Raw genomic sequence first — 22,552 nt, 5'->3', positions numbered from 1 at the left:
TTTGTAAACGTCAAGCATCTAAAACCTCATTTGAAACATCTTCTGCTTGACGAGCGCTTATCAGGCTGCTGGCCAGTCAATTAATCCGATTAAAAGTTAATTGGACGCGACCTTTGGGTTATACTTGGGTTGGGTTTGCGATACAAGGTCATATATGAACGCCTACGTCGCAGTTTTACTTAAAATTTTCCGTTATGATAGTGGCGCGCGTTGGTATATAAAACTTAAATTTTGGATAAATCGACATCATATTTGAAGTAAATCTGTTGCAAAAGAACTCATTCCGTTGTACAAGTAATTTGAATAGAATTCTCATACTACTTACTAATTAGTTTGAAGTTCACTGAATCCTATTTTTTATTTTAATCGAGTCTGTATACGAACTGCGTGGGCACGTTTGCAAGGTAATTTAAATTTGTTCCCATGAGTAGTCTTACTAAATAAGAACCATAGCGATCTAGGATGAATTAGATTCCGATGATTGCAAATGTTCTTCGATTTACGAAAATAATATAACGAGTAAAACAAACTCATACAAATGTATAAAAAAAGAGAAAATAATACCTTTCTCAAAAGAAGTTACTGTAATCTCGACATATAGGTTATTCAGAAAATGACAGGGAAACGGATTAGAATACCCTATAACCTAATAACTCAAGTCAAGTAAATTTGTATAATTTCTTATTCATTTCGTGATTTCCTATTTGGGTGGTAATTATAAGATTACCGCCAAATTACTATCTACCCAATGAACAAATGGTGTAATAGCTGGTTCACAAGTGATTATAGCATATAAAAACATTGTAATGTGATCATATATCTTGAAATCCTGATTTCTGTTGGTTGACGGCCATGATTACTGTCTGGAACTGGTCCAGCTGCATGCTTGGGTGTTTTCGAAATGTGTCAGTCATTAGCATGTTCATTGTGCTTTATGTCGTCATAACAAGCAATTATTACGAACGGCGTTGACGCAAATTACATGGTGTAGTATAGACATAGCAAGCTGGCATTTGCATTTGCTAAATAGCTCTTATGACTTAGCATAATAGGCAAGATTGTTGCAGTTGCAATGTAATTAAAGTTGGTTTAAAACGTATTTGAAATGTTGTATTAACACCAAGTTAATTCGGTTAATATAATAAGTAGCGGATAGCATGAACGTTGTAACTAATATTTGAAAAGCTATTATTATATTCTGGCTCTATTGTATTTCAGAATGTGAACTGTAAGGAAAATAATTTCGTTGAATATTCTTTATACGGGGTACATCGCTTCAACTTCTAAGTATGAGTCGGCTTTGCGTTCGTCTGTTTGTTTGTGTGTTGATAACTGTAGACAGCGTTCTTGGATTTCAAGGTAAGTCAGATATATAGCAATACTTCTATACTAAAATATACTAAATACTAAAAAGATACCTCCATACTGACACTTCTAATAGCACAGTATTGTATTAGGCTTATATGGGTCTAATAGGTTCTAAATCGCCGGACAATTTGTTTTGAGATAGCAGTCAATTTATTCTTGATTATATAACAAGGCTTTAAAGTAGCCAACGCAACCCACTCAAAACAAGATAACAAAAAATCACCTTTGGCGTTGGAAATTGACTCAACGTATGTCAACCATATGACTGCACTTGACACACGATGGTCGATTGTGATATGACCCTTTATTTAACTTCTTTTCGGTTTGTTTTTTTGTAAAGCCAGCATCAGTTCTCTGATGGGAAGCAGGTGATGGTTCTTGAACGAAGTAAATTAAGAATATTTCAAGTGTTGTCAGCAAAATTATAACAGACTTATGACTTAGTTTATATACAAACGCATGTAATAGCTTTGTTTTTCTCCGGTTTTCGAATGAAAATGTTGCGTCATTCAAAATCTTGTTTTAAAAGCTATTTTCTTAAACGATATTTAACGGTAACCTTACGGCTTATTTCCCTTTTTTGGTGACACTTCATAAGGAGCGACAAAATTTGCTGTTTTAGTGATAGTTTTTATCGTGAAAAGTTGCAGAACAACACTTGGACAAAAGCAATTCACAAACATTTATCTTTTGACAGGTTTTCAGAGAAATGTCCTTAATTTGCCCGGAACTGGGTCGTCATCATCAAGACCCATGGCATGGACATCTTATAACGTCATAGATACACCACTTAGCAGAATCACTTTATGTGTATGGATAAAATCCACAGACTTATCCAATACTGGGTCATTGTTTAGCTACGTCACATCGGACAAAACCGTCGAGTTTTCTCTTACGTCATATGGTGAATCCCCTCTCTCAACTCATTCCCAACAAACATATGACATATATTTAGTGGTTGCTGGGTTAAAAGCCCCCACACCAATAACCCTTCGAGTTGATGACGCAGTCTGGCATTCCGTTTGTGCCCAGTGGGGTACGTCAGGGATATGGAAGATTTTCCTAGATCAGAATCTATTGACTGGAGGTGACGACTTCCAGGTTGGTTGAACATTTTTTATTTTTGTTGTTGTTAGTTGTAAATGGCTGATGTACAGCAATTTGTTGCACAAGCAAGCATTTAATCTTAACATGGAACGCTCAAGTGTGATTGACTGATTACGTTTCAAGAATGGCCTGCAAATTCGCCCTGGTGGAAGATTGTATCTTGGAGCAAGACATCATTATCTTAACGAGACGAAAATCACCAATAGCGATCAAAGTCGTCCTTTTATCGGGAAAATGGTTGGATTATCCATTTGGAATGCCACCTTAACCGTCGAAGATATTCAAGCAGTCGGCGATTGTAAATATTTCAACACTTATCAGAATGCTGGATGGATTTTCGGAGATGAAGGACATGATAAAAATGTTTCGTCGATTCGAAAGTCGCTTATCTATGATTGGTCTGAAGTTTCATTTACAGTCACGTGGCCGGCAGGTTTTTATCCAATGGAAAATGTCTGCGGTGAGTATAAAATGCTATACGTGTTGATTGTTAGCGTTTAGAATAAATCTAACAATTTTGCAAACATTATTATTTCAGAAAATGATATAACGGTTGACTGCACACATGATCACATGATTATATCGGTATCGAAACACGTGGCTACGTCACTGGAAATCAAACAATCTCATCTTCACCTGATTGACGGAAGCTGCACTCCTCAGACTAGAGGTCAAAGACGAGAACGATATGTGTTTGACATCAACGATTTCAGTACTTGTGGGACTCAAAGAAAAGTAAGACTGCTGCTGATGTATAGAGTTTTTATTTTATATGCCACTTAAACTAGTGACGTAATTTATGTTACTTTAGATTTTTACAACCTCAGGCTGTTAACAGCAACATTTGCTGTACACTCTTATGTTAAACACAGGTAACTGAAACAGAAGTGATATACGTAAATCGTGTGAGCAATGCTCCGACGAAAAACCTGGTTGTGTTTGTCGGTCGCTTGTACGAGTCAGAAGTGAGATGTCACTATCCGATTGACCTCACAGTGAGCACACGACTTCTCGACATTTCCCAGCAAAACGGCCTCGTGTAAGTCGAAACATTTGCGCCTTGGAGAAAAATATTTGTTACGTTTGTAAGAAAAACAAATTCATCGTTTTTTAACAATTTGGCGACAGATTTCGCACTCCGATGACACACCCTAAAACCAATAGGCAGGATTTGGAGGCTGTTGTATTACTTTATCAAGATGAGGCATTCTCAAAACCGTACAAAGACACACCACAACTTGCGCCACTTGACTATCTATACGTAGGCGTGGTTGTGAAGGTAAATGGCACAAAATACCTGCCCTGTCGTGCGCCTAAAATCAAAACTTCGATATGTTACGTTAGAATAAGATGACGCAGAATCCTGTTGAAGATGTGAACGTTGTCGTCGATGAATGTTGGATGAAATCAAACCAGCGGCGGAAACTCATTATCGCAGCTAACGGGTATACGACGAATGTTTTAGTTATTGAGAGGAGGCCTATCTGTCTGCCGTTTGACATAAAACGTTATAAACTCGGTTTGAAATAAAAGCTTTACCCAAACAAATCTTTCACAAATTCTCCTACCTTATTGTGTGCAGATGTTGGGTAATCAGCTCATCTGACGTTGCCGTGATTGAAAATGGCGTCAGACCACAAGCAAGGCTAAAACTTTATTCCCGGCTTTTTTCGTTCTCTTCTGGCCCAGTTTACTTGCAATGCTCGATTTATCCTTGTTTTGGAAAGTCATGCACACCCACATGCAATCCCAGTAACGGCAGGTAAAACGGAAACTTATTCATAATTAGTTTTTTGTGTTAAACGCCAAAGCAGGCTACTGGAAATCCAGATGCAATTAAATTTGATTTGTTTTTTGGAATAATAATGTGTAACAACCCAATTTATAAGTTATTCTTTTAGTGGATTGGATTCTGGCAACAACATAGCATCACCAATGAACAAAAATAATGTTATCTTTTCCACTTCTCGGCGACTGATAAAAAGAGGTATACGTCAGAAGGCCATTGTATATGCTCTAATAACCTGTTAATGCTAGTTTGCCGTGGTAGACTGTTTTTAACAAAAGCAGAACCAAATCTCTATACAAACATTTCCGCTAATTACTACAGCTTTAAACATTTCGTTGAACGCAGATGCCTCAAATATGAGAAGGAGACATTATAAGCTTGAGGTGGGTCCGATTTACACAAGTGGATGGGACTTCAACGACAATGATAAAGAGCATATGAAGCCCACAAAGGGAAGTGAACATTTTCCAGGAGCAGGATCGTTCAAAGTTGAACCAGTCATCCTTGTAATCATCGTCATCCTCTCTTGCGTCATCTTCTTGTCGCTCTTTCTTGTTATCGCCTTCCTGAGGAAGAGACGACGGACCACCGACTACTCCGACTCACCGGAGCCCGTGCAAGTAACAAGACACAAACGTCACTTGAGCAGAGAACCTTCTGTGACGTCATTATCCTCGATGGCGTCCACGTCATCGATAGGAAGTCTGTCCTCTTTCGACTCCTTTCATTATCCGACTTTTTCGCGTTACAAAAAAGGCAAGCTGTGATCAGGGACGTCAATGACAAAGTTTTATAACGAAAAACGAGCCTTCGCGTTGCGTGTGGTAAAATGGGGCAAGGTGCGTGTGGCGAGATACTGGACTCGGCTTAATGACGAACATGTGCATTCAGTTTCTTTACTGACTGCTGATGACCAGATTCACTGCATCAGAAAAGGATCAGGCGACTGCTCTTTTTAATTATACTGTTAGCCTGGTTCCTGCTTCGGTGTTTTGTTTGTTTCACTTTTTGTTTTGGTGACCTTTCAGCATTATTTTGTTTGCTTTGAGATATTATAACAAATAAACTAAATGTGTTCGAACAAATGTGAGTTGCTTTTCGGTTGTAAATCGGTTTTGCGCAAAATATTAGCACAAACAAGGTTTTTGAAGCGAAACATCAGTCTCTCGCAGGGATCGACGAAAGTGTTTCTGTTTCATCTCTTATTACAAATAACTAACTATATATTTAACAATACCGCACCATTACTACATGAACCCTATTATATGATAAGGTACGCGCAAAACCAACATTTATGCCTGATAAGATAAAATTTGATAACCGATGAGCGACATAAACACCACACAGTGGCCCGTTGTTTAGTAACAGCCAGTAGAGCAAAACAAAGATTCCATGAGCATTGTTCCATCGGAGTATGCCTGGTATCGCGTTGCGTGACCCATTGTAACTGTCGCTGTTTAAATCAATCTTTCTATTGTAGAAATACGAGCCGCATTCAGCGATTTTTAAGAAGCGCAATCACATAGGTTTAGTAAAGCATATCCGCTGGTCTCATCCATGCGACTGGAAGCTCCGTGTTCTACACGAATTCCACCAAGTTGATAACGAAAAGTACAAGTTCTGCTTGTTATGCTGTAAATATAGTTACAACTGGAGCGTTGAAAGACTGCGTCGGACTGAATAAGATAACCAAGGTGGGTAAACTAACATTATCTCATGCCAGGGCTTTGTGTAAGACCTTTCTGTAAACTAACCACAGAATAGAATAGAATAGTAGACTCCTCCGTTTTATTTGTCGTTAGGGCACAGTCTCTGCGATATTACTCAACGTCATTTGAATGGACTATCACTAATACAAACTGTTCGATAGGAAAAGTATGTTTGATATCCTTGAGCTGCTTAATAGCAGCAAACTTTGCGGGGTTGTTTACTTCAGGTTAATATTTAATGCCTTTTCCTTCGCTAAGTGTTATTTAAAGACTTTTGTTTAAACTTATTGTTTGAAGTTGTCCTTAAATTTCGGTAGGTGATTGAATTTGTTGGTTCCTGATAGACTTTGTCAAAAATTAAAAGTTGTTCTTTCTGAAAGGGCGTAAGAAAAGATTGCAAGCAGTGAATAACCGAGTTATTGAAATACAGCACTTAGCGTATAAGTATACCATGTAAGCGGATCACGTAAACTCTCTTGAAAAATACCACATTATATAAGCAAGCGTGACAAATAGTAGGCAATGGGAGACGAAGGCAAAGAATATAAACATTATGAGGTGGAAAGTGTTACATCCAAACGGTAAGATTAAAGCAACCATAAAACTTCTTGAGACTAGTGGCTAAAACAAACGTAAATCGTAAATAGGCTCATGATACAAGCAAGTAAATCGGCTGCTTGCTCTTGGGAAACAAATTTATCAGAAACCTCGCGCAAGAAGTAACTGAGTATTAATAATGTCCTTATTCTCAGGTATAGCATTGGAGAAGTGTTGGCCAACATGAAGGGGGAGCAGGAAGATGAGTTTGATCATAAGACCGGTCCTCCTGTGGACTACTCGTTTAGAGAATTAAGAAAAATGTCAGGTGTGAAAAAAGTTTTGAAAAATAAACAGTTTTGTATTAACAATCACGCGCTTCCAATGCTTTACACTATGTGCTAAAAAGCTTACTGTGTAGCCTAGTATACCACTAAACGGGGCGAGTTTAACATTGTTGATTAATTATTGTTTTATTTATCGATTGGACGATTGCTGTACCGGTTTATATCTTTCGAAAATTTTTAATCACCCAGACATTGCCCGAGCAACACCACGTGACGGTCCACACCCATACGTCACAATACCAGTAGAACTTCCGGAGCAGGTGACAGCACCAAGTGTGACGCCTAGTGGTCAGAGAAATGATAATGCAGACACCGGGCAGGCTCAGAAGAAATACGTCAAGTACTGCAGGTGCTGCGTTTGCTGAATTAAAAAATAAGTTATGCAAGCTAGAAAATGTGCAAACAACCTATTGTTCCAAACCTCGAACATAATTATTGTAATTAATATACAAAGTTGTTAGTTAGTTAAAATGAAATTGTCTCAGATGAAACATTAAAAAAATTTTTTGTAGTAAAGCATTACGCCTCAGCAACAATTTACTGAGTTCTTTTGATGGGTTCTCTAAAGCGCTCCAAGCGGTAGTGGATAGCCCTGACACGCTTGAGTGGATCGACCTGTCATTCAACGATCTAACAAACATAAGCGAGGTGGGTTGTTGAATTATTGCTGCGAGGCTAATTTAACGGTGTATGGTATAAGGTATTTCCATTTAAGGTATTTCCTTTGCGTATAACTTATTAGGTAACACATATCATGTAATAATCATTAACATAAATTTGTAAGCGACAAACGTAATGCTTTTGGTACCGATATTCCCTATACCAGGCGTTGGTGCAATATAAGATGGTAAAAGTTTTGTATCTTCACGCCAATGTGATCGATGACATGCGTCAAATCGACAAGCTTGCTGCTTTGCCGAATCTAAAAACGCTAACCTTGCACGGAAATATGATTGACAATGCCAAAGGCTACAGGTTGCATTTCGTTTGTTCTAAGAGGAGGTTTCAATTTTGAGCTATTTTAGTTCAACCCATATATTACTATAACTTATTAACTATCTTGAAAATATTCAATTTGTGCAAACAATCAAACAATGATTTGACAAAAGTGTTGCATGTAACTTGTACATGTTGTAGCTATGATTCGAGTTTACGTATTTACCTTTACTCTTTTTCATCATAGTAACTACCAACACTCCATTCGGATCACGTTTCTTTACTTTGTGCAGACAATACGTCATCACAAAAATTCCCCAGCTGCAATATCTCGATTTTAGTCGCGTGACGAGAGCTGATAGAGATAAAGCCGGGACCTGGTTGAAGTTGAAGATTATTGGACGGGGCAAGAAGAAGAAAATGGTCAAGACTGATGAATAGATTTTAAATCTGTGTCTTCTTTTGCTTCCTAACCCTTTTCCAGCATGCTGTTGCACTTATCGAACTTTGCCTCTTTTTTCAAGCACTTGTGTTCATTGCTACCAGTAAGTCTGTTTCCAGGTTTTGAATTACTGATTTTGAGTAACTGACGACTTGATTGACTTAAATTGACTACCGGTGTAAAGTTTATATATGTTGGCAGACTTAGCATTTGTGAAGATAACCAAAGTTGTTTATTGTAAGTTTTTCTCAACTTTCTTTGCTAAGATATAACTCATGACCGTGGTTTACTTTCACAAATATATAAATTTAATATATGTGGTTATGACATGACAGTGTTATGTGGCATTTTACTTTTTTCCATCCTGACAATTTTCACATTTATTGATCTAATTTTCTTTATGCACTTAATTTTTATAAATACAGTATTTTATCTAACACGCTCAACAGCATAAAATGAACCTGTGTTGCGTTTGTGTTTTATAAAACTTATAATTTCATTCAATCCACTGAGATATTTTTGTCATAGTTTCACTCGATTTTGTTAGGTTTGTAGTTTCGTGCCATAAAAATACGAATGAAAGCAAATACGTGATAAGATTTATTTTGTTGAGTCAACAGATTAAGTAAAAGGAAGATATTTTATGCAATTTGAATGGTTGCACATTTTCGAATGGTGACAAAAATTTGCCTCATTATTCACGTTAACTTCAAAGACTAAGGGTCACTTCTTTATCGTAGAAAAAATTGTTTAAGCGAATCCATGTAACTAGTCAAGGAATAGGGAATTAGGACTATGAGGAAGTTTTTATGGAATGAATCAGAATAGAAAACGATCAATACAGTGGCATATTTTTTATGTTTTTAAAATTTGTTTTTAGCTATACTTGCGTCTTACTTTCATTTCTTTGGCAGTTTATAATAAACAAGAATTAGGAGTTAGTCTGCTCTACAGTCGTAAGCAATCTGAAGTATTATTGTCAATGCTAACCATTGGTATTACTAAAAGATTTTTAATGCCTTCAAAATCAATCGGTGATTTACATTCTTCCATGTATTGTTGTTTGGGATTCCATAACGGCAAAAATGGTTGTCACATTTACACCCAGCCGTGTTTAAACCAGCCTGTCACTATACCGATTATTACCTCATAGTAAAGTGTGCTGTAATCATTTTTTGTATGCTATGATATTTTATCGTAATAGGAGCAGTTATAACGTGCATTATATCTTATCTTACATAACCTTTCCTTTCTCTACCGAAACGTTGCTACCATTTGGGTACTTCACTCTGCAACCTCTTTTATGGCAATCGTACACTCGTCTTCTCAAACTTTTTGTGCTTAATGAATTTCCTACTGACATCTTGCTTTTTTGTTGTGATGATGCAGCCGTTTTCTTCCAAAATCTTAAAACATTACTAACCCACTAATTAAAGCATTGATTTAGTTTTATACATTAGAAAGATTTAAAAAATCACACATTAACGACTATCGTTTTCGATTTTGAAACCAAGCTACATTGAAATCAATTCAAAATGCAAGATTCGGGAATACTTAATGATAATGAGAATTTTAAAAAAATTATTTCTATGGAGTGATTACATTTTAAATAACATAGCAAGCTAAGAAGAAAACTTTATTATTTCGTACAATTTTTTCTTATTTTGTAAAGAAAGCCTAAAAGCAATTGAGTTGACGTCATTTTCTCCCTCAGCATAAACGTATTAGTTACAAATTGCAAATGTTTTATGATGCATTTTAGGCAAGTGGTATGTCGCAGTGTTTTATGTCACAGTATAAACATTGTACACATTAATTCACTGTTACTTCATCATCATACATATTGTGTCGATTTCATTACATTGCAAAAATAAAATCATAGTGACTGAAATATATAGGCTTCCTTTGCATATTATTTAAAATGGTGATAGATCAAAATTTGACTACCGGTAGAGCAGAGTGTCTACCCAAAAAAGTAACTAACCATGCACTAGAAGTCTGCATTCAATTTCCGCATTTGAAACAAACAAACAAACAAACGAAAAATCGGGAATAGCTATGGAAGGTCATTTTTGTTTTTAGCTAGTCTGTTTATTTATTAAGTAACTTAATAGTAATAGTAATAGTAACTATACTCAAGTCTTCAGCTTCTGATCAAGAGGGGTTACCTTTCAGCAATAAGCCTACTATACATTGGTCAGCATTGGAATCTTTTTCCGTACATCACTGTCGATGTACCAGAGAAGTTTCCATCTTGCAACAAGCAGTATTGTCATCACATCTTCCAAAGATTATATTATCCTTGGTGTGCATTCTTGATGTACAAACTCGGGCTAATCAACAACGCCCTTCCTTAGTGCTATGGCCACCAGACCCCGGGCTCTTGCCCGAGATGGGGTTTCTTTTCCCATCCACTGATGTACAGCATTGAAACTATTTTTATTCATCAGTTGCTTGAACTGCTGAACCTGCTCGTCGGCTTAATTTTCGCTTTTTCAACTTATGTTTTATGGATTTAACTAATTATAGGTTTAGTGGCTGTACTAGTTGTTACCAGCAAATATTAACGTTATTTCTCTTGAACACGTTTTAATCTCTTTGGGCTTTGTCACTTTTTCCTGTTCATTGGCGCGTGTTAGTAACAACTGGCTTTATTTTTCGTCCCCACCGCGGTTTTGACGAAAAATAAAGTGATTGATTAAATTATTAACAGTGAAAATTGAAACAGTGAAAATTGTTGTTTATTAACTAGAAAAAAACGATAGTGGCTTGGTCAACTGAGACAAAGAAACGGATGCTTATAAAAGGAATGGAACTGAATATAAAAGCAACCTTACGAACGACAATAAACTACCTCATAAAAAAATCTTGTCAATTTTGCATATGTATACTGGCTACATTGCTGAATCTATACCTCAGTCGTTCGTCTCGCTATGCTGCACCTAACTCTACCACAATGTTATTACAAGAAGTTAAACTATTTGCAAGAGCTTAATTCATTATCAAGTAGCCTACTTAAGTTTTTGAAAAAGTAACAACCAATCTATCATTTTAATACCCGACTCTTATCTCACGTGGCCGACCCACCCTGTGTAGGGCTACAATATGTCCTCTTTTAGGAGGATTTGTCCTCTTTTCTAAAGAAAAATGAATTGTCCTTCGAGGACACTGAAAAATGTCCAAATGTCCTCCTTTTTTGCATTTTGCGCTTTCTTGCTTAAATTTTCAACAGAATTATATGTTTATGTGACTTTTCGGCATGAGGCCTAAGTCAAGTCAAATGACTTTTTAGCGACAGCACGAGGTCTAATCATTTTTCTTATCATTGTTTTAATTTAGACAAACATAAAATCTAAATAAAGCTAAGCAATAATGCCAAAGAGGAACACTGTGTTTTCTGATGAACTGCGGCAAAAGTATCCTTGTTTCAGAAAAGGTCGTAATGATTCTGAAGCCGAATACATTACTTGGGCATATGCGTATAATTATCCAAAAACATGTGATAAATTCTTTAAACGTAAAACTTTATTTGCGTTGTACTTGCTGGCGAAATGGTCCTCTTTTTTGGCGATGAAAATATGGTAGGCCTAACACTGTGTAGCGTAGCACTCACCTGCGTGCCCTCCATAAACGTCATAACTACTCACGTGATGCCGCCTTTACACTGAATACAAATGTGACGTCATGATCTAAGGTTATTGGAAATTTGTTGCGCTTACGGACCCGGTGTTTGGGTCAATATTTCCGACGAATTTGCAAATCGATTTTTTTGTTGTACTTTTACATTGCAGAAATTATTCCAGATTTGTGTTTAAAATTTCATCTTTTGTCTTGTCAGCTTAACCTTTGCGAGCGAAATCGGGTAATTGATCGATTACGTCACCATTAACCAAGCGATTTCGCAATATCTGGAGATATTCAACCATACAAAAAAGGGCGCGAACAGCTTTTAAAATTTGCGCTTTTTACCGCAAGTCAAGCAAACACACAATGATTCGACAATGCATTCCCTTTGAGATTTAGGGTCGCCATTGTTTTATAAAGCGTATTACACATTTACTGCGTGCTATGATACTAGCATCGATCAACGTGCGTTATTTTAAGATTTCTCTCGTAATCTGGGGTTCAACAAATATTCACTGTAGATCATACAGAAATACTACTTCAAATCAACACAAAGAACCTTTTTTGCGGGTAATTTATTTAGGAAAGCGACTTAAACGAGGTGATAAAAGTCTGAATCTGTACAAAGAAGCTTTCAAACTCTTTGAAAACTAAAACAATAAAATGTGACACCATGCCCCAACATTGATTCTTAATTTGGGCGTAATCTCACACACTAACAGCTGGCATTACGGCACCAAACATGGTATCAACTGTAAGTTTCCTTGTGACATGTTTTAGGTCTTGCAAATACATGATACGTTTACACAAATATGAAAAGCGCAACTCAATAGCTACGACGTAGTAACCACGGTCGTATATAATGGCGGCTGTTCGCATTTGCAATGTTATTTTATTGCGGCCACTGGCAGAGTTACTTGCTCTTCTTTGGTGCCGCCTTCTTGGCCTTTGTTTTCTTAGCTGGAGTCTTCTTCTGTGCCGGTTTCTTCGTTACCTTCTTGACACTTTGCTTCTTTGGGGTCGCAGTTTTTTTGGTGACTTTCTTTTTCGGTGACTTACGTTGTTGTTTCTTGGCAGCTGTTTTGGCAACTGGCTTCTTGGCTGCTTTCTTCTTCGGGGTAGCCGATTTCTTCTTGGCGGCTTGTTTCGTTTCTGGCTTCTTTGCTACAACCTTTTTGGCTGTTTCTTGTTTCTTCGCTGTTTGCTTTGCCTTCTTGGCTTTGGCAGTTTTTTCAGCGGTAACCTTCTCAGTCACTAGGAAACGACCAGAAAGTCCAACACCACCATAGTTGGTGCGAGCTATTTTTTCGGCCTTTAGTAGTCGTTGTAAACTAAGTCTCACTTGTACAGAAACGTTGCTCTCAACTTTGTAGTTGGCCTTAATGTAATTAACAATAGCTTGCTTTGATGATCCTTTGCGATTCTTCAAAGCAACAATACTGCTTGTGATCATGTCAGCATAGGTGGGATGCACCTTGAGCTTTTTATCTTGCTTCTGATCTGATTTTACGACCATTTTTCTTCGGATAAGTTTGCAATTCGAAAAGATTTAAGGACAAAACGATGTCGAACTAACGATGGGCTCTACCTCTCGCAATAAAAGCACTCAGACACTAAACCACTACTTTGTGCTGTTAGGTTATAAAAAGCGCGTCACCCACGGTTTCGGACGTCGGCGAAACGGTAAATAGAGAAACGCGAAAGGGCCAAAACGGTTATGTCTGCTTGTGCTAATTGTGCTTTGTGTGTCGTGGAAAATGGCATATTTCTCAAAGCCTAGACAAGATTTTTGAATTTTTTTTTGACAAATATTTTATAAACATATGTAGGCAAACATTCCCTTAAACATTTCCTTATTACTTGTTGCAAAGCATATGAAAATGCGCATTTAAAAACACCTACTGAATCACAGTTGATAATATTAAGATATATTGCAAGTTTTCACCCAAAAATTCATGTTTAAACAACCTTTTTGGAAAAATTGAAAAATGAACTTTCAACTGCAAGATATGAACTAACTGAAGGCGAAATTAATCCAAATTTTGTGAACTGGTGCTTAGTTTAATTAAAGGTTCAAAAAGTACACTAAAGCACACTTTCTGAGAAAAGACGGTCGATTTCACAATGGTAGTCTGATAAACAAGTCGAAATATTACTTTTAAAATTACATTAACGTTTCAAAAAATTTACCATTGTTTTAAAGTCAGTTTTGAAATAATCATGTTTTCACATACTTTTATGCAAAAACTTTTGAATTTTTTTAAATAACACGGAAATAACCGCACAACTCCGTATAAGCCTGATTATTGCATGGAAGCTAAGAGCATTCGAAACCGAGTAATACAAAATTTGTTTTTCAGTTCATTCCCTCTTGTATTATAGACCGCAAATTTTTGTAAAACAATGTAAACGTGGTCCAATGTTCCACTGTAATGTACATAATTCATTTGGGACAGAATATTTGCACATATTGGATCCGTTAATCTCCACATTTATCACAACGGGGTTAATAACAGCGTTCATCGCACGTCCTCACACAGCAAGGCTATTGACGTAAACACGCAGCAGAACAAACCGCATTGGATGTGCTCTGGAGGATTATATAGAAGTTTGGAAAGATTTATTCCAATGATTTGAAAAGTCGACCTCATAATTTTGCCTTTATTATCCCATGAGTTCTGTTTTAGGCCGCCGGTTATGTATTGTTATTATAAACAGCGTTTGTAACTACAAAGATTTACGAATCATTTGGTTTCTGCTCTCGAATCTTGTGTTTTACATTCATCGACATTGTGAAACTGGGACTTTGTAAAAACGTACTCTGTTGCAGTTTTAGTTAAAAAATTCTATTTAATTTCAAACTAAATCTATTTGATGGTCTATCATATCCAAGGCAGATGTATGACTGTGTTGGGCGTCAAAATGATTAATGACAAAGGACATATAAATGTCTTGTGAGAGTTATATTCCACGGGATTTTCCGCAGAATAGTAGGAAGACAATTACCGTTTTCTATAGATACTAAACAAAAAAACGTTTGGTACTTGCTAATTTTGGGGTGGAATATATAATGGACCCATCATACTACGCCTTTGGCTTTCAGTTATGTTTTTGCCCTCCAGAAGTTATCACTTCAAGGGTAATGAAAAGAAATTTATTCAATTTTGTAAAAACCAAAGCTAAATCAAACTTAAAAGTTTTTTTCTTGAAGTGAATGATGCCATAATGTAAAAGTCGGTATTTTGGCGTATTATTGAACCAATAGAATAAAGGATCTCGGCTGATTCGTATATGGCTGTATGTTAAAGTCTTTGCCTTTCAGCAGTCACAAATAGTTCAGGCCAATAAGTTTTCCAATAAGCAAAAAGTTTTGGTTCTCGTAACCGTTACATCCACTTATCTTCAAACAATATAAACTATATACTACTTTAATTATTTCCTTACTATCTTTTTTAATCTGCTACGTCAGTGTTACGTAATAGATTAATATCTAAGCGTGGGATTCGTTACTGCAAGTGACGTTTCCGTTTTAGAGAAAGTTTGACTGTAGTCAGCATTGGCTGGGTATATAAATTCTTCTATGGTTAATCATCCTATTTGCGTAGGGGTTATACTCAGAGATCTTATTTTTACAAAAGCTCACATTAATGTTATCAAGCACTTACAATCCATCCGAGAATTGTTTACGAACTAAATAAACTACAGAGGAACTTTGGAGTTCAACCAACTTTAAGAAATGTTCTGGAAAGTCTTGAAAAGTCCCAGTGTACATAAAGGCTGTGTAAAATTTATACGGAAACTGTACTTGAGCTGTGCGGCTCAAAGAGGTGACGGAATACACGTATAGAAAACATGTCGGGCACTCTTAGCTTGCCATGGTACGGTATAACACGTGGGAAAGGGAGTAAAAATGCAATTTGTCAAACATATATATTGCATTGAAGATACTACCAGCTGCGGTGTTCTACATTTTGGGTATACAATAGCCAAGTTTTATAGCACATACGATTAAAATTTAATGGTTAATTATTTAATTATTTATTATTAATCAAATTATTTAATCATTAAATAAACCAATTTTTCTTCAAAAAGCTGATTAGGTTGAAATGTTTTATTTATTGAAAACTTACAAAAAGATGATTTTACTATAAATTATAAAACACTATTCATTGGTCAGTACAAAGCTTAAAAGATCCCTCATCATAAATTGAACAGAAGTTTGAGGTGTTTTTAAGCATTTGAATACTTGGCTTAAAGCATTACTAACTGCAATGAGTTTTTTGCAGTTCAAATTAAGTAAATTACTCATTCTGTTGTATAACAAACTTAATCTGGATCAATAATATCAGCTTTAATTGCCATTTACGTGCATCATTTATTTAGTTAAAATGGCAATATCCTGATTCTCTACGTGACGGCATTTGTTTTTGGGTTGCGTAGTCACATGTCAACAAGTTCCTCAGTAAAAAGTTAGTGTTTAAAACGACTCTTCGGCATGAGACGACTACAGGTTGACGAGTTCGATTGTGCTGACGCTGACGAACAAAACTTTTACCCAAGTCGCCACGAGCCAAAAATTGTCAACAAGTCTACGCCCGCACCGTCAGCACTCACGCAGAAGTCGCTGAGAAACGCGCAGAGAATAAAAGAAAGGAAAAAAAGCAAGCGGTGGTGCGTAACAAGCTGCCGAAGTCTTGTTGAGTCGCCGCGACCACGGCATGCTTGCTTCTACGATTAATGACGTCTAATGACGTGCTATGACTTGGGCAGTCACGTGACTCCATCAGCTGTTTCCCGTCACCAGCGCGTGCAGGCAAAGTCGGTTTGGCACATGTTCTTGCGTTAGCGACATCTTGTGATTACATTAAACATAGATTTAATTCCGCACAAACGCGTGTCATACTGCCATGAACAGTTTGTATCTGCCTTCAAATTTGACGGGATTAATCACTCTGCAGTATGTCCGTGGTCGTTTCAAGATGGGTTTGGTGGCCGTGCTGACGCTAATAGCTTTTTTACATTGTATATATAGGCTAAGGTTATACGTGGCAGCTTTCTTTATCCTTTTATATGGGACAGATACAAGCGAGGAAGGTAATCTGGTATGGTATAGTGTCGAAATATTTATCTTCGGATTAAGAAAGTCTTTGCACGACTTAAATTCGGCGATGACTTTCAACTCGAGCTCGTAAAGGTTTTATAATTATCACGAACGAAAGATATCACGTTGTATACGTAGCAAATAGGTTATTGTTGAGCTGTTGCTCGTGCATAACTGGAGATAACTTGACTTGACATAATTAACGAACAGCATTACTTGAACGTAGATCTAACTTAATGTGGAGAAACATCGCCGAAGAATATTAGTAGTGTACACCTTCACGTTTAAGTGGCTGCTGTTTTGCGGTTCAACAAGTTACGATAAACGAAACGTGCAAGATAATGAACTTTTTCAGGAAATAAAAACAGCTTCTTGCTGCTACATGGGGGCCGGCGTAACAAACACTTTTTATCATTTCCTTGCCCAAAAAACAGCGGAAGTGGCGAGAAAGTAAAGCGAGTTGATCAATACAGACATGCATAGTAATTTATCAAGGACACTGACAAAATCTGTAGCAACAGAGTGAAAGTCGCCATTTTTTAGGCGTATAATTACGTAACTAAGTTTAACAGATTAAAAAGGTTTGCCAGAATCTACAAGTGGGACAAAGACAGTCGCGCACAGAAAGTGTTGATAAATTTTAACTTGCTGTATGCATTGAATGAAGACGTATGCACATAGTCATAATTCAGTACGGAGAATCGTGTCCAAAGACAAACAATCACCATTTATGACGTCTTCAGCGCAAGTTTTTTTCTTCAAACACAAAAAGCAGCGCAAGTGCGCAACTACCATAACGTGAGCAAAGTGTATGGCAACGTTGGTTGGCGCTTACTAAAACGGTTATGAAAGATAATTTAAGCAAATATTTTTTCTTTCATTCGCATGTTTAGAGAGCCCCATGCTACAAAATAATTAAACAATCTGACTTGACCCTGGAAGATTTTGCGGTCGCAAAGAGGGCTTCGTCACTATCTAGTTGGAATTTTGACTTGATAACAATTATTTTGATTAGTCAAGTTATTAAATGCATTTTAGCCCTAATAAAATGTTTAATGCCGGAATTTCAAAAACTTTACAGAGGCAAGTGCATCAATGTAACTGTAGTTCAACGAAAATTGGAATACTAGAGGGCTAACCGCAGAAGAAATGGTTGAATCTGGTTAGGTCCATTCAAGCTTGCAGCAGCAGATGTAATACAACGTGTTTTAATACTTGTATTAAATAATCATGACACAATGCCTCGGCAAAGTTTACCGAAACAAATCTTTCATGAAAAATGTGGCGTTTCAAAGGAGGTAAAAAATTATTTCTTGGACGTGTCCGCATCTCCGCTGTCCAGTTGTTTGAGGAGACGAAAAAGTCCGGCTGCTTCCCGGATCCTGCTGAATTCGATACAGAAAGCTTGGACCTCGATGAAGAGTTCTTTTACATTAATGATGCGGTTGCGAATCAGGGATTGCAGGAAGACGCAAACCAGACGAACAAGACGATTCTTTCCAAAAACAATAAAGACTATAGTTATGCAACACAAACGGCAGATGAATTAAATAGCCTGTCATCTCTTGATTGGCCCGAGCCTTATCGTCAATGCAGGAAAAATCCCATAAAAATGTTACTACAGAATTTTGGCAATTTCTTTCATTTTATTTACTGTCCAAACTCTTAAATTTATCTTAAACGACAGATTCATTGACAAACTTGAATTACTACTTTTCATATAGAGAGATTATATTGGCGCAGGTTTAATGTTCATGATCTCATTGGTTTCATTACAGTTTTCAGTGTCGGTAAATCTAACAAACCTGCATATATTTATCTTTGATAGTTTCGCAAGTCGATATGCAGTTTGAGATATAAAGATGAATAAATTCTGTGGGTAGTTCAACGGCTGTTGTAAGGCGGTTGACGACCTGTAATGACATTTCTTTCAAATCTTAAACGTTTTGTAAAAAGATTTTGGGATAATAAAGGAATGCAATCTTTAAATGTTATTTTAACTATTTATTTAATGAAAATTAAACAACAATTGAGAAGGTTACACTAATAATGAACAGTACAGGTAAATTAACGATCATGCTTACTGCTTTAGCTTCTCACCTCCATCGAATGCAACGACATTTCCATGTTTACTAAAACAGTGAAGTATTCAGTAATTTGACTCGACTGCATGAGCATGAGTAACACTTCAATTGCAATAAGAGGATTGTTTTCAACAAGTTCAGGTAATCTGTAATTTATATAGGTAAGTTTAAATAGACCCCACAAATGTTGGTTTCAAGATAAACATATAGTTCGAATCCCATTACTTTAAATAGGCGGCACTTGCAACGCAGTAACTCAAGTAGCACATTGCGAATAATTAATTATTTTCCCCCAAATCAAACAGATTGGTAGTATTTTGAAACCTGCTCAATGTTTAACAAGGTGTAAAACTCTTCCTAAAAGCTTATAGCGATTTACAGTATAACTGGCACTCTGCCTAGGTTAACACTCTTTGGCGACAAACGCTTCACCACTTACTTGGCAGGAGTAAGTCCAACATGATGAACCAACTTTTGGTCACTGTTCAACTCTGCAATTAGCTGATTTTGCTGAGGGACTGTCAGTGCGCTTCGAAACGCTTTTGCCATAAGTCGTTTGACCTCTACAATTACAAAACTACATAATCATCTACATCTAGTTAGTGACTTCAGGTATGATGTAATGCTGCAAGCAAGGTTATTCAGGAACCAAAATCCAGCATTTGTTTTGATCTTAAGTTTTGTGTATCATGAGTCCACAATTGTTGCATACGATATCTTTGCCATTTTTCTAGCACAGACCTTTGAGAATCAAACAATGTGCTCAGTTATGATAAAACTTTCTTACCGGTGTTAGTATTTTGTGTCATATTCATGTCCCACATAAAGGTATGACGAGTTGTGTCCATTGGGTTCATCCAGACCAACTCATCACGACAAGGATGGAGAGGAGGTGTGGGCCTTATAAAAGCAGGCCTAAGGTATTGTTTTGATGGAGCATGATTTCCAGTAAGCAAAGCTTCCATTACTTTTTGCGACGACTTTTCATCACCTTCATTATAATTAAACAATGAAGATTAAAGCGTGTGCTATTCTATAGTAGTACAACTGGGTTATCTGTTCAACGGTCACTTGTAAGTTATCAATGCCACCTACATATATACCATTAGTGGCGATGTCATGTACATCTGGACTGGCAATGACACAAGATACGCCAGCTTTATTTAAAGAAGTCAGTTGTGACTGCTTCTCAACCAATGATACTTGCAGTCCGCTGACGTCATAACTGTGATTGTTAATTGTGTCTGTAACACCGTTTTTGTTTGACAAAACTGCATGTGGTGTCTTCTTCAGTAAATCTTTATTTGGTGATGATATAAGCTACAAAACAAGATCAAATATAATTTTCGAGACACTCTGATAAATTTTACATACATTACATATAGCACAGATTAAGTGATTGTAATAATATTTGAGAACTTGTGGCAACACCGTCCACACAGAAAACAAAGCAAGAAACACCAGGGTTATTGTGAACACAATGCTTGTTCATACCTGTGACAAAAATGCCTTCTCTTGCTGTGAGATGGGAGGAATCTTGCCAAAATGAGCAGGATAAAGGAGATGTTGTGGGGAGGATTTATCTTCGAGTGAAGGCTGCAGTAGATGAACAAAAACAGCAGCAAATGGGTTGGCAGAAACAGGCTCAGATCGATACATGTCATAAAGCAAATAAATTGCGGCTAAGCGCTGATGAGCGCCAGGTAGCAAATCTTTATGCTGAAGTAAGATAACGACAGAGCAGCCAACTCTGAAATGATCCTGAAAATTATATTGAGAAGTTTTATACACGTCTGAATTGCTGTGGACGTTTGTGAGTGCATATACGCAACAAAACACATAAAATGCCAATGCCTAACTCTTGTACTCTCTTTGTATTTGTTGATGTTTTTACATTGCTTCATTGCAACTCAACGTTCCATATAAAGATTAATAATTAATTAATAGACCACTCTTGCATTATTATACAGTTGAAGTAAAAATTATAATATACTTAAAAATTGAGATATAAATAAATAAACTTGTAAATAACCTGTTTGGTAAATCCAGTTTTTTGAAGAGCAGAAGTAAACGAGTCAAACTGTTGATTGACAACTTCATCTTCTTGTAAGAAGCCGAGCAAGTTGCTAAGTTCTTTAAGAGATAATGACATTTTGCCAAATACAGTATATAAATATGGCTTATTTAATATCGATTAATCTATGTAGTAATTGACTTTTACATATGCAAAGGAAAACTGTACATTTATGCAAATAGAAAGGTCAAAAACCAAGCAAATGAAGGAATAAATATCGCCTGGCAAGACTCTGAGACTGCAAGTATATAAGTCGGACGAAAAAGTGTAGCAGTTTTCAAGAAGAAATTGTTGGTCTGCCCTACTAGAAGGTACGGCAGTATTTGACAAGAAATCATGCGTGCAAGGACACAAATTTTAGCGTAATGACACATGCACTGAAGTGTCAATTCTTTGTTTATTTATTATAAATTGGCGTTCAAACAACCAGCTTTACCTTTTTTGTTTATTAGAATTTCACACTGGTTTGCCCTGGTGTGCAATGCTGTTTCAGAAAAAAATCTCTGGTGTACTCTTGCCATACTCTGCAGTCTAGACGGTACCTTTTGTGTGTACGTGTGCCACATATTCCACTAAAATGCTAGCCTAAACGATACTGAAATTACCTGACCGATATGACCTGACCTATTGCAGTTTTTCACGAAACAACATGCGTACAAAGATGCAAATTTTGGCTTGGTGGCGTGCACGGAAACCTCAATTACTTCGTTAATTTATAATTAATTAGCGTTAAACCAACCAGCTCTTCTATTATTTAATATAAATAATAAAGTTAGGTGTGTACATTGGATTGACATTGATGGATCTTGTTTAAGCACCTGTCACGCTTATACCAGTTACCACCATAGATTACTAAAATAACTGCCGTAGCTGTCTACCCGCTGCCACTCAGAGGTTGTTTTAAACCTGAAAGCTAAGCATCGTCACTAGGCCTAGGCTACCGAGTGACCAGCAGGATTTTTTTTTTCCCAAGGTGGTGTAGTCCGTGAACCTTTTTGCTAGACTACTACTCTAATAGGCCTCCAGACAAGAAAGCTATAAAAGTCAGGAGTTAACGGGAGCTAGGTTAGACCTTCGTACCTTTAATGAACTACTTTCTATCTTGCCTGACCGGTTTAACGCGAAGTTACCAACGTAAAGCTAGCCCAACATTTTCGTTTGTTTTGTGGCGTCTAAAATTTTGGCATGTAACAAAATTACTTCAAACAAACCTGGAAATGAAAAAAACGGCAAAATATGCATCAGTTGGCGACCAAACATCTTAAATCAAAAATATACGGCTTATCTTGCCGGTTCTTTCTTTAATTTCATACAAATAATTCGCATAGTATCTTCGATATGCTGCTAAATTAATCGCTAATTAAACACGATTCCGCATTGACAAAACAAAAAATTTTTCCACACACTTTTTCATCGATCACTTTAAAATAGAAA

At 36.8% G+C, this 22,552-nt stretch overlaps 4 protein-coding genes across 6 annotated transcripts; 2 read left to right on the top strand and 2 right to left on the bottom strand.

Annotated features, from left to right (window-relative positions):
- The first annotated feature begins 709 nt into the window (after positions 1-709).
- On the top strand, positions 710-5,340 carry LOC143466419 (uncharacterized). The gene is made up of 10 exons (XM_076964965.1): positions 710-1,359; positions 2,066-2,469; positions 2,599-2,935; positions 3,014-3,210; positions 3,348-3,514; positions 3,604-3,754; positions 3,820-3,920; positions 4,058-4,237; positions 4,377-4,462; positions 4,610-5,340. Exons 1-10 carry the CDS (start codon positions 1,290-1,292, stop codon positions 5,029-5,031), a joined length of 2,115 nt encoding a protein of 704 aa, XP_076821080.1. The 5' UTR covers positions 710-1,289; the 3' UTR covers positions 5,032-5,340.
- A 172-nt stretch (positions 5,341-5,512) lies between these two features.
- Positions 5,513-8,826, top strand: LOC143473199 (leucine-rich repeat-containing protein 51-like). 3 transcript variants are annotated; one of them, XM_076970080.1, is made up of 6 exons: positions 5,513-5,958; positions 6,726-6,838; positions 7,047-7,206; positions 7,370-7,505; positions 7,684-7,832; positions 8,087-8,826. In XM_076970080.1, the coding sequence occupies exons 2-6, from the start codon at positions 6,754-6,756 to the stop codon at positions 8,232-8,234; spliced, it is 678 nt and encodes a 225-aa protein (XP_076826195.1). In that variant the 5' UTR covers positions 5,513-5,958; positions 6,726-6,753; the 3' UTR covers positions 8,235-8,826. The 3 variants fall into 3 exon arrangements, with proteins under 3 accessions (XP_076826195.1, XP_076826194.1, XP_076826193.1); XM_076970079.1 differs by lacking the exon at positions 5,513-5,958 and adding an exon at positions 6,270-6,554 and having other exon boundaries at positions 8,041-8,826; XM_076970078.1 differs by lacking the exon at positions 5,513-5,958 and adding an exon at positions 6,275-6,554.
- A 3,353-nt stretch (positions 8,827-12,179) lies between these two features.
- On the bottom strand, positions 12,180-13,472 carry LOC143467296 (uncharacterized). Its single transcript, XM_076965027.1, has one exon. It carries the CDS (start codon positions 13,373-13,375, stop codon positions 12,773-12,775), a length of 603 nt encoding a protein of 200 aa, XP_076821142.1. The 5' UTR covers positions 13,376-13,472; the 3' UTR covers positions 12,180-12,772.
- A 4,687-nt stretch (positions 13,473-18,159) lies between these two features.
- On the bottom strand, positions 18,160-22,263 carry LOC143469718 (CCR4-NOT transcription complex subunit 11-like). Its single transcript, XM_076967515.1, has 9 exons — positions 21,555-22,263; positions 21,077-21,177; positions 20,539-20,805; positions 20,148-20,364; positions 19,832-20,035; positions 19,484-19,607; positions 19,061-19,190; positions 18,766-18,873; positions 18,160-18,455 (listed from the first exon to the last, which is right to left on the bottom strand). The coding sequence occupies exons 1-9, from the start codon at positions 21,682-21,684 to the stop codon at positions 18,267-18,269; spliced, it is 1,470 nt and encodes a 489-aa protein (XP_076823630.1). The 5' UTR covers positions 21,685-22,263; the 3' UTR covers positions 18,160-18,266.
- Between the last annotated feature and the right edge of the window lie 289 nt (positions 22,264-22,552).

This window comes from Clavelina lepadiformis, chromosome 1, assembly GCF_947623445.1.
Source record: "Clavelina lepadiformis chromosome 1, kaClaLepa1.1, whole genome shotgun sequence".
Taxonomy (NCBI): Eukaryota; Metazoa; Chordata; class Ascidiacea; order Aplousobranchia; family Clavelinidae; genus Clavelina; species Clavelina lepadiformis.
This window is presented reverse-complemented; position numbering and strand designations above follow the sequence as displayed.